We start from the raw sequence: 12279 nt of genomic DNA, 5'->3' as shown, positions 1-12279 counted from the left end.
TGAAAAAAAATTAGTATAAGCCATAGGAAGCGCAGAAGTTTTAAGCAAACAGCAGCAATCCATATTGCACAGGTTAGTACAATTTCAGGAGCAATTCAGATAGTTAGCAAACCATGGCACTGAACCATTCACAAATAAGATATGTGAACACTTAATCTTGTTGAGCCCGTCACTGCGTGTTTGCATCAGAAGAGAGATGTCCAATCACTGCAGACTTTCTAAGCAGTCCCTTGAGCCCAGCAGCAAGTTGTGAGAGCTCCTCTGACTGTCACCAGAGAAATTACAGACCCATTCTACATGTGATCAGCCTTCCAGAGATGAGGGTATTACCAGGCACTATCATAGGAAAAGACATCTCAGGACTAATTTCTTTAGCTAGAAATTGCATTACTGGTGCATATGAAAGGATAAGTTCCTAGCTCTGTAGAGGCTTCTGATGCTGCAGTTGGTTCAGCTGGCAAAACTACTGTCAAGTTTTCTAAAGCTTTGAGTTCAAATACATGTGTTTATTTGATCTGTGTTATTTGACTTAAACCTGATTAAATCTAACACCTGAAGGAAAAGTCTAAAAATAGATGAGATGATGTTCTCTCCTTTGGTAGATATCTGGAAAAAGTAGTAAAATGCAATAAATTGGAACTAGTTTAAATATTAGTTTAAAAATATAATCAGTTGTGAGGTCTTTTTTGAAACTCAGTCACTTTTAAGGTTAGTCAAAATGTTTTTGAAAATGGTAACAATAATATTAACATTCCTAGTGGTAGAATGGCAAATTAATTTTTAATTAAATGATAAATAATCAACATTGCTGTTAAAAGGAAAGAGAAGAAATGTGCTAGTTTTGCAGTCAACAGGAAACAATTCGGTGATAACAGAAGATCAAAGATGGCATGGTCTAATTAAAATATAGAACACTGCATGAATTTCAAAGGGATACCTACAGCTCCAACAGACATTGTCAGGCACCTGAATTCTTCTAGAATCATCTTTGCCTCTGCTGGCTCCAAACTCTGTATTTTGTCACAGTCTGCATAGGAAATCAAATGTACAGCTGGGAACTGAACCCACTTTGACTGTCAGAGCTTCTTCTAGAGGGTTTAAAAGTTTCACTGATGTTATATCAGCCTATTGGTAAACTGAGCAACTCAAGCCTGAACAAAAGGTAGTAGTATTAGACCTAGCTAAAAATCGATCTTAAATCTTAAATTCTGTCCTTGTCCACTCTCTCCTCCCTTTCTGCACCTAGAAGCTTCCCCTGTACACAGAGGAGGCTACATGACTTCTGTATAACAGAAATGTCACACAACAGAAAGCTGAATTCCTGATCAACAGCAGCTCCTTCTACTTTAACTTGCAACTATTTAAGCCATGTAATAAAACAAAAAGAAAAATCAATAATCAAATTGTGTCTCTGTTTCAGATGGATACACTACTGATGATATTGAATTTTACTGGAATGGAGGAGAGTCGGCAGTGACGGGAGTTAATAACATCGAGCTCCCACAATTTTCTATTGTTGATTACAAGATGGTATCAAAGAGAGTGGAATTTACAACAGGTAAGCACTGGCTAGTTGGAAAAAGTCCCCCTCCCCTCCCCCCGCCCTTCCCCAACTCAGAAATATCAGTGTCTAACTTTTGTTAGGCATTAGTCATTATATGACTTCTTTCTTTCAGGAGCATATCCTCGATTATCACTTAGCTTCCGGCTTAAAAGGAATATTGGATACTTCATTTTGCAAACCTATATGCCTTCCACGCTGATCACAATTCTGTCATGGGTATCTTTTTGGATCAATTATGATGCCTCTGCAGCCAGAGTTGCTCTAGGTAATTTCTTTCTGGAATCACTGAACAACATAGAGATTTGTTACCTTTGAATACAGTAGCACCACATCCATACAGCTGATTGCAGCAGCATTAACTGTAATCTTACACATGCAGTGTAGGGTCTTCATTGTCAGGAAGGCAGGCAGGTGTCACCTTGCCTACATCTGAAGCTCTTGCTCTGCAGTTAGGTTGGGATCCTGACAGACTTCCAGTTGCCATAATGGTTTTTGGATGAGGACAAAACTATCTTGCTTCCAGACTGCAGTGTAAAGGTTTAATTCAGGTACCTAAGAGTATCTATGCTGTGCTGCATCAACATTTCACTGATGTTAAAAAGCATCCTCTCAGGCCAGATGTGTGGCTGGAATGAATACACAAGATCCTACTGACATCAATGGAGATACACCAGCTTACACCAAATAAGCCTGCTTACCTACATGGTTGTTATTTCCTGCACCATGTTCCTTCCTACAACTTTCCACAAGAACCAAGATCTTCTGCCGCCATCTGCACTTTAAGGCAGATATGCTTTTCAAATGCCGATGTCAGAAAACCATTTTGTTTCACCTCTCTGTGAATTCAACTCATTACACCTGTGCTATTATCTAGATGCACTAATGACCTGTGATTAAAGCAGACTGAAAAATAATTTCACACACACAAAAAAAAGACATAATAATGCAGTGATGGATAACACAATGAGATAGAAATGCTTTACTTGCAAGCACCCCTTTAACAGGAAAAGCTGTTTTCGTACAAGCATATATATCACTTTCCCTTCGTCAAAGACCATCACTTTATCATAAAGCTTCCCTTTCTCCTTTCAACACTCTGTTTTCTGTCAGAAGCTAGATACTTGTTCCAGTTCCCCAGAGCAATGCATGCCACCCTACGGGGTCAAGCAGGGCTACTGCTGTAAATAAAGTAAGAAGCATTTCCTCCCATAGAAAGAACAATAATCAACTGTTTGCTATCCAGGTCAGCTAACACCCCATTCCCTAGCAGAGTTATTGTAAAAATTAAGACAAGGTGTACTAAGGCAGCCTGGGCTTTTGAAGGCTATTTATTTCACCTTCTGTTGCATGGAAAGCAAAGGAAGGTGCATCAGCAGGCCTGCAAGGGTATCTTCCTTTCTTTTCCCTTGGCCGTTAAGAATTGGATAACATAATTAAGCCACCTGCATGAGAAGTGCATGGTAGCTTGGCAATGCTGCCATTACACCTTTCATGCTCAAATCTCCTTCCGTGTCTCGTTAGTCAATGTCTTTTTCTTCCTTTCACAGGAATCACAACTGTGCTGACCATGACCACCATCAGCACCCACCTCAGGGAGACCTTGCCAAAGATTCCCTACGTCAAGGCAATAGATATTTACCTGATGGGATGCTTTGTGTTTGTGTTCCTGGCCTTGCTGGAATATGCCTTTGTAAACTACATATTCTTTGGGAAAGGACCCCAACGTCAAAAAAAGGCAGCGGGCAGGGCAGGGCATGCTACAGGCGAGAAGAGCAGACTGGAAACAAATAGAGTCCAGGTAAGATGTTCAAGCTAACTTTTTTTAAACATTATTTCTGCTCTGGCAATGTTGATGTGTGTGATGATAGAGATAAATGCAGTTTGAACACATATGGAAAAGCATTTAAGATTGTCTAGAGAAAAATCGTATTTTAAGGAGATTACAGCAATATATGGTTTGTTCCACCTTCAGCTGAAAACAGAGTAAGAAACTACAGAAAATGCAAATGAATATTCAGAACAGCAGCACAGAATAAGTACAAAGGGTACAAGGAAGTTAAAGTTTTACCATTTCAACTGTATAGTTCTTCGCTAGAGAAGGTGGTACAGATGAAATATTTGTTATATAGATCCTCTTTACACACAGAATCTTCACCAAAAATAGAAGGCAAAGACAGACACTGTTGCTTCAGGGAGTCTTGAATGAAGCCCACACCACTGAACTTCCAAGAACACAAGGAGGATGCTTCTAGGTTATAACAGCTTTCACAGACATCAGGATTTTTCCCTCAGGCTAAATTCAAGGAGACCACAGCTACCCCTCTTAAAAAACAAGCCAGACAAGCTCCAGGAAGTAATACTATGGACATTTTTTTAACAGGGGAAAGTTTAATATAGCAGTACATCACTGAGCACTTGCAAACTTCTACAAACCTATTCCATTTTTTCCCAGTTTTTCCGAAATACTTTCCTCAGGTGTATTTGCCCAGTCTGTCTCAGAGGAAAATACATATACTAATGAGCCAAAAAATTTCTTCTGTTCTCTGCTTTTTTTACAATATATTACAGCCAAGTATTAATGAGATCCTACCCAGGCTGTCGTATAAACTTCTGTTGTGGCCTGAGGTGTTAACATTTGGGCAAAACTATATTTGAGCCCTCTGTTCAGCTTGAAGAATAAGACCAACACATAAAACTCTTAACAGGTGAGACTTTAGCTTGATGGATGGTTGTAATTTCATGTACATGTCAGGAAGTGTATTTCAGAAACTCTGTGATAGAGTTTCCTTCTAGAGTTGTGTGTCCTGTGTCCCAGCAGGCACACCACTACAGCTAAGCATCATTAACAGAGTCGTCACGTCCTCAGTCTCAGTGAATTCATGAGCCCATTAGAAGTCCTTACCCACATTCGCCTCCTGTCCCAGTGCGTAGGAGATGCTTTATTACAGTGAGGGCACAAATACAGTTCAGGCTTGCAGCAGTGTCCAACATCCCACAAAGTATTGCCCTCCACAGAGCAGAGATGATAAGCCACCCTGTTACAGATTGTTGTGTGCAGTCACTGTCTATCCATTTCTATGGAAGATAAGGAAAGGAAAAAAAAAACCAACAAAACCCACAAACTCTGACCAGCCACGTCAACAGCTCCTGAGATAACCCAGCCTATGTGAGAAGAAGGACAGCAAGGGTTCATGATGAAAAGAGAAGCAACACTTCTTCAGAGGTCAGCCTTGGCTACGTGGGCCTCAGCGCACTGAATTGAGTAAAGGATGAGAAAGTAAAAAGGATAAGCAGGTAAGCTCTTTTTCCTACATATTTGGAGAGTTTGTTTAACTAACAAAAAGCCCTAACTCATGACTAAAAGCTTTTGTCTAAATGTTACACTGGCAAAGATTACGCTGAGACCAATACTCAGAATGGGATGGAAAGTATTTACAATCACACTTGAACTTCTCAGAGCACCAAATGCATACACTGGCATCTTTCTGACAGAAAACAGAAGGCATACATGCTTTGTACCAGGATTTGTAAGTGTTCACACTTTAGACTGCAATTCCATTCTGAGACTGAGAATGCTTTAAGTGAACAGATTGCTTTCTGCTTGTACCATGCATTTTTGTGATTTTAGATACATATCTATATACACATACACATAGAAACACACACGTGAATGCATATCAACGGATTTTGTTATGCCACTGGAGATCCATTGATGTGGGACCTTGTGAGTATTCATTTTACTCAGCATGGAAATGCTGATGTCCAACAGCGTATTTCTCTCTTTGGCAGGAAGAATGCACATGACCGGAGCGGTGGGACACAGTAAGGCTATGTGATCTCTAGTGAAGACAGCTCCCAGCCCCTCTCCATCACGTTTTGAGATTTTTCAATGGTATTATAATGTCTGTACCAGAGCAGGGAGAAGCTTTTTTGGAGCACAAAAGAAGTACAGCTGTAAGTATATACAGCTATATGATATTTTTTCCCTTTTACTCTTGACCCATACCACTTATCCATACAGGGTCCTATAACAAGTAGAAGACATGTAACAGTGCTTTCTCCCTTTCTGCAGGTGAAGATATTGCTTATTCCCAACTCCCACAACTAAAAGAGTTCAATTTCCTTCACCAGATAACAAAAGCATTAGACATGTGAGCAACACTCAGCAAACTGACTGTGACATTAACACAGTATGGAGAAGACCAGATGGAAAATGAAACCATACTTCTGTTTCATATGGGCTGTTCCTTGCTCTGCAGACTGAAGAAGGTGGAAATAAAGCCTCTTCAGTTTCACAGTTTATGCCATTTTAATTTTTAATCTGCAAAGAATATTAATTTGTAGTAAACAAGCTTTCTGTTTCTCTGAATAAAGCATAAAGACTATTTATGCCTCCTTGTCCATTTCTCAAAGTTAGATGTCACTGAGGAAACCACCATAATTATGGGTAAATAGGACAAACCACCCAGCAAGAAAATATTTAGATAGTCCATGCATGCAACTGCTTCTGTTTCCTCAGACAATTATAATGTGAATAGTCTCTACACAGGAGATGTCTCTTAAGCATGAGAAAGATGTAGGATGCAATCATAATGTGAGCGGGAAAGGGGCTGAGCCATCAAGGGGTTCATAAATGGCAACACAAGGCAGGTGATAGATGGTCTCTTGCTCCCCACTTCTGCAGAGCGTCACACCTTCCTTTCAAACCTTCTGTGAACCACAAATCACCTGGGATGGAAAGCCAGAGACCAGCCACAGGCTCCAAAGAAAACATATGATTTTCCAGTACAGTGGCTACTGGAAGAAAAAGGAGGGAGTACATAAGCACACAACTAGCTCAACCTTCAAGTAAATCTACACCTGAATATGTATATTCCTGCTGAGCATAACTTGTTTCTTTGCCAATCAGATTGTGATAACACTACTGCATTTGTTCCAACAAGACAGCTTGTATAAGTAACATGGCCCTGAGTCTTTCATCTTAAGAGAAAGAAAAGATGTATTTGTATTGAGACAACACAAAAGTTCTTACCTTTTATCTTCCAACAGTTAACGTTAAAAAATACTAGGTAGGTAAAAATCCATTCCAGACAGCACTAAGCATTTGAGACCCATCCTCCATCAAGGAATGCCAGCATGCTCTTCCCCTAGAGCTGACTGACTACATTTTATGTGGTCAACACAGGACTATTGTTTTTTTTTTTTCTTTAACTATTTTACACTTACAATATCATTTGATGCTCCTAAGCAGGAAACTAATTTTCTAAGTAAACGTACAAGCCATACTGTTATTTTTTTTATTATGTTTCCTGAGCACACATCGAGGCTTTTCCATCACTGACGAAGATTCATACATATGTACCTGTGCTGATTTAGGGTTTAGGTAGTTCCAATGCAAATAAAGAATTTTAAATCTATAAACTCAGTATAGATACACACTCAGTGTAGATACAAATGTCATTACAAGAAGTGTCACCACCTATATGTGTCTGAAGAATATTTAAACTTTGATAATTATACCAGATGACTAACACAATATCAGCTTTGACATCCTCCTCATATATTCTTCATGAAACGTTCAAAAGACAAAAACACCCCAGCTTTCTACAACTTTAGGCAAAATTTATGCATTGTACAAACAAGGCAAAGTGTATATGTTAATGTAAACACACATTTAGGCTCAGAATATCTGTTAAGGAAGAAATTGGTTTACATCTGAGCAATGGTTGGTTTATGTAATAAAATTCAGGGCATTCCAGTTAAAGAACAACAAGGTGGTATTTGAAAGAATAAATGTATTGTATCTGAGCAAGGAAGAACTATTCTGGACTTGGTATGGCTCATCTTTCTTACCCAAGGAGGGGACTGAGATACTCTACCTCTAAGCAGGCAGCCAGCTAGTGAGCCAGAAAACTGAGTAGACAGATCCTTGTCTCTTCCATTCCCATTTTCTTATCATGTCATCCAATGCAAATGTGTCGAAGACTGTGTACAGCTGCGTTACATACCTGATGTGGGGAAAGACCCTCATCACTGAGATGTGGAGTGGAATGAGTTAAAGCCTGCTGGCTGTTCCTGATGCACAGGCTTCTTCAGCACAGGGCCAACAGCAAGCCCCAGGTAACCTCATATGAAGTAAGGGAGAAAAGATTTTAAGACAGAAAATTTACAGCTTTTACTGTGCTCATATTTGCTGTTAATTCATTCTAACACTCAGATAAAGAAAACTAATAACAAGTCTCTTTGGGGGATCCCTTAACAATTTGTATGTTTTCCAGATTCCTATGGGAATCTGTAGAATTCCTATGCTTCAGTAACAAAAGTTTTAAGATTATTTTGGAGTCAACTTCAGTAAATCCTGAAAGGGCTTTTAAGGATGTGGGTAATTAACTATTAGTCCAGCTTCATGTTGTACAAGCAGAGAATTTGACGCAGGTACATAAGAAGAGCTTTTATATTTCTCTGAGCTAATTTATTCAAGAACAGTGTAAGGCCCTTTGCTCTGAATTGCAAAGGCTGCAATTCAAAGAATGAATTGCTTCATGATGTATACAAATCATCCTGCCTAAAATGATTTAAATAAAACTAATTTTAAAATATAACAGGTTCATTCATAACACTTAAAGCAGGAGCTCATATGCTGCTTGGCTTATAATAAACTGTAAGGGCAGATTAGTTTGAGAAACACCCCTATGAATCACTTTAGATTATAGGCAGTTATGAGTTGTCTTCACAAAAGAGAAGTCGTAATAACTGTTTAATGATGCTTGCACTACTGCTACTACTATTATAACTCTGAAGTAAATTAGCTTAAACATTAAATTATGTAATCAAAGACAGCTCAAAGAGCTATTTCTGAAAACGGGGAAGAAAAGGTTGACCTATCAAAACTTTTGGGAATTTAAAAAAAAATATTCTGGGAATTAAAAAAAATAATCTCTTTTTACAAGGAGACAACTCTGAGATCATTGCTTTTTCCACAGAAAATGTCAGAACTTGGGAGTAACGAATAGTCCCATAGTTATGGCAGTCCTCTGGAGAGTAGGATACCCTAGCTTAGATCTTCCTTCTGCTTAAATTTGAAGACTTGACCCAAAAAGTATAAACTGGGTAGCCCATATCTCAAGTAAAGATGCAAACACCATGCTGGTTTGTGACCAGCTGGCCTCTCTAACCCAGAATATGTGAGCTTCTCCCACCAAAACAGCAGTGAGAACTGGGATGTCCCCAGTGAATGCTCATTTCAGCGTGTACAGAATCAGTTACTAAAACTGACTAGAGCATTTTCTATCTGTGGTGGCTTACTATTCCATTTAGAAAACTTTTCCCTCTTCTGGGTGACTTTTGTACAAATAGCCCCTTCACTTCATTCTTTTCATTTATTAATTGCCTAGTCTGGCACAGTGTAAATATGGCAGCAGTCATCATGCAACATTTTCTCCTTCTGGCAATGAGAAGGAACATCTTCCATGCTGCAGGTGGAAGTGAGGCTTCCCCTGGCTTCCAGCTTTCCTCTGTGGCATCCCCCAGAGACTGGATTTCCCCATGTACTCTGCTTGGAGTTTTTTCTTGAACATACTTCAAACCTGCTGTGGATTATTATAGAATTTCCTAGCTCTGCTACGTCTTGATAAAAATGTAAAGCTCAAAAACAATTTTAATACTCAAGCCTCAAGGCGAAGTCTTTGAAGTTTTATTTAAGAGGTCTGTGTCCTAATGTGTATTTCCCTCATATGAGCTACAGTGGATGTTTAAGTATCTAGGAATCTGAAACATCTAGGAAGTCTTCATGGACAAGTCAGGAGTCATCCTGGAAACATTAAAAAACTTTTCCTAAAAGAGGTTTTACTACAAACATGTAGAAAACTAACGATGAGTGAAAAGGTAAACACTTTGTAGTAATTCAGCCATTCATGCTTAATTACATTAATATATAAAAAAGGCAATGATATTAATTTTTTTAATATAAATATATATATATAGTTGCACCAGACATGTACATACCAGGTGCAGTTTCCAGTTCTTTGCTCAGGTACTTAAAACAGTGCCCGGACTAACTGATAGCACAAATAAAGTGATAAACATATTTGAAACAACTGCTTCTTGTACCAACCTATAAAAAAGCCACTGAATGCAAGGTTTCATTGAGTAAAATGGATTATTCTATCTGCACATGAGCAAGTTAATGGTATGCTGTGGGGAGAGGGACTTCCATCTCTGCAGTACCATAATTCTCCAAAACTAATTCTCATCACAAGCATATTACAATAACTGATAAAATGTACATGTACCCATATGTTCTTCATATGATGAACCCATTGTTACATTGCTCTTGAAAGTAACCTACAGCACTAAAACTGTATAAAATTGACAGAGACAGCAATACTTTTTTTTACCTTGAGTACATGAAAGCTTAGGGTGTCCGGTCACCAGACATTAAAACACAGTATTTCATAAAGGCCATGATTTAAGTTAAAGATAAAATTAGAAAACTCTCACAGGGGATGAGATAACTAACTGAATGAAAAGGTCCCAGACCAAAGAGCAAAGGGTCAGCATGGAAGATATCTAGATACCTAACAGATAATTTCACACCAGTCAGGAAAGTGTATTTTCGCTTTCATCGATTCTATACAAGATGAAGCTGTCGCTGCAGCCCCAGAACCACCTTGGTAGTAGAGCCAGAAGGTACCTGTCCATCTGGAGGACACCTTGGGCTGGCTGAGAAACTTGTCTAATTCACATTCCTTCCTTGACACAGGTTGATCCCCATGGAAACATGCTGCTCAGCCCACTTGAAATACGAAATGACGTCAGCAGCTCAGATGTGTTCACAAGCCTCCGTGACCCCCGAGGCACCACGTACACGTATGACAGTGCCAACCTGCAGTACAGAAGAGCCACTTCCAGCAGAGACCTCTACAGCAGGAGCACTTTGGACAGGCACAGGCTTCACAGAAAAGGACGCTTACGAAGAAGGGCATCCCAGATCAAAGTCAAAATCCCTGATTTGACTGATGTAAACTCGATAGACAAGTGGTCCAGAATGGTCTTTCCCATCACGTTTATTCTTTTCAATGTTGTTTACTGGCTGTATTATGTCCACTAATTTATGCAATAAGGTCACCATAGACTAACATAATTAAATGTGGTTTTTTTCCTTCTCAATTTTGTTAACTCTGAAGAACTGCAGTAGCCATAATGTTACATGTTCAAGGTAAGATACCCAGCTATTGAATACTTCTAGATTTAAGGTTTCAAAAAGTAATATAAACCCAAGCCAAAACCAGCCTCACTACATTCAGATCAGAATAGTACAGACCTGCTCTTAAAGAGCATCTTCAGCAAAAGTGCTATACCTTGATTTTTACAAAGAATTTGTGCATCATCCATGACCTTTCTGTATCCACTTTTATCTTTTTTTTAAAAGTGGAATAAAAACTAGTCCTACTGTATTCCCACAGCAGCATGCTTCCAAACAAGACAGTAAAACAACTCATAGTAGTCATGTCACAGTCTTTCAGCGTTTAGAGTGTAAAGAAATTTGAAGAAATAACTGTCTGAAGGATTATAACTATTATCTCACACATCATTTCAAAGACAATAGTTATACTAGGAAGTATTTCCATAGTATCTGTGAGATGCATCGCTCAAGGAGATGTAAGTCGCTTCACATTTTCAGAGAGGCAGGGATCTTCAAAAGAACGAAAGGGCAGCAGAGACAAATGTCACTGATTTAACAACTAAGGAATCAGCTGATTGGATCTAACTGGAATTTTGTTATTTCCACAAAATGGCAAAGTTGAGACTGATGAGAACAATTGTGCCATGTGTAATTTTGTATTAAAAAGCAGAAAACAAACACGTGTTCATTCCTGGAAGCAACTACCGAGGGATACCCCAGCCCAAGAGTGGCTACTTTTCTTGACTCCCAAGTTTCCTGTGACTGGTAATGGCAACACATTCTCCCAAAAGTTAGCAGGTGCCTGGGAACAGGTCTGAGGAGAGTGCTGCATGCAGTTTCCTACAGATTTCCTTACTGCGCTGAGGAACAAGAGATACAGCTGAGTCTTATGGCACGCTGGTGGTGTTGGGTACACTGCTCCTGAGGAGTTGCCTCTCCCCACCCGGCTGCTTATCGCCTGACACAACCACAGCCAAGGAGCTGCAGGTGAAGTGCTGGCAAGCTGCGTGCAACTGAGGAGCAATAGGTCAGTCATCTCCTATCTGTATCAAACCCATTTCCTTTCTCTATTGGCAGTTTTTTCCTAACAGTGTTTATACTATGTTGCCTAACATAGCATTTTATTGAAAGGGAACAATTATCAGTTGAATTTTATTTTGTATTGAAAGTGTTTCATACTTTTAGGAGAGTCAAGATATACAAGCCAACAGAGTCTTTGTGGGTACCAAGATGACTGTTAGCAATGCCAGCTGGTACAGAAAGAAACATTGATCAGGACAGCAGGCAGCAGTACCCGCAGTTAGGAGTTAGTAGGGAACACAAATGAGCAATGCAGAAAGCTTCTTCACCAGTTCCTTACTGCTTGGCAGTAAGGTCAGCTGATGACCTTACCACCAGTTGACATTACAACTTTTTAATCAGAATGTAATAATAAATGGACCACTCCAACATGTTAACATCTGTCACATTCAAGACCTTGACCTCCGAACAGATCAGGACCTGCTGCCCCTTCTCTTTGTGCAGCAGGCTT

The 12279-nt window shown here is 39.4% G+C and overlaps 1 protein-coding gene across 4 annotated transcripts in view; it reads left to right on the top strand.

Annotated features, from left to right (window-relative positions):
• The window catches only part of GABRB1 (gamma-aminobutyric acid type A receptor subunit beta1), a 138902-nt gene extending 128144 nt beyond the window's left edge, over positions 1-10758 (top strand). For 3 of the 4 annotated variants that reach the window (XM_075091558.1, XM_075091561.1, XM_075091559.1), the window contains 4 exons: positions 1421-1558; positions 1677-1829; positions 3112-3362; positions 10326-10758. In XM_075091558.1, coding sequence (XP_074947659.1) covers positions 1421-1558; positions 1677-1829; positions 3112-3362; positions 10326-10673 — 890 coding nt within the window. In that variant the 3' untranslated portion in view covers positions 10674-10758. Of the gene's footprint in view, positions 1-1420; positions 1559-1676; positions 1830-3111; positions 3363-4648; positions 4822-10325 lie in introns of those variants that run through there. The other variant, XM_075091560.1, reaches the window with a different exon arrangement.
• The last annotated feature ends 1521 nt before the right edge of the window (positions 10759-12279 follow it).

Source organism: Phalacrocorax aristotelis, chromosome 4 (genome assembly GCF_949628215.1).
Source record: "Phalacrocorax aristotelis chromosome 4, bGulAri2.1, whole genome shotgun sequence".
Classification (NCBI taxonomy): Eukaryota; Metazoa; Chordata; class Aves; order Suliformes; family Phalacrocoracidae; genus Phalacrocorax; species Phalacrocorax aristotelis.
This window is presented reverse-complemented; position numbering and strand designations above follow the sequence as displayed.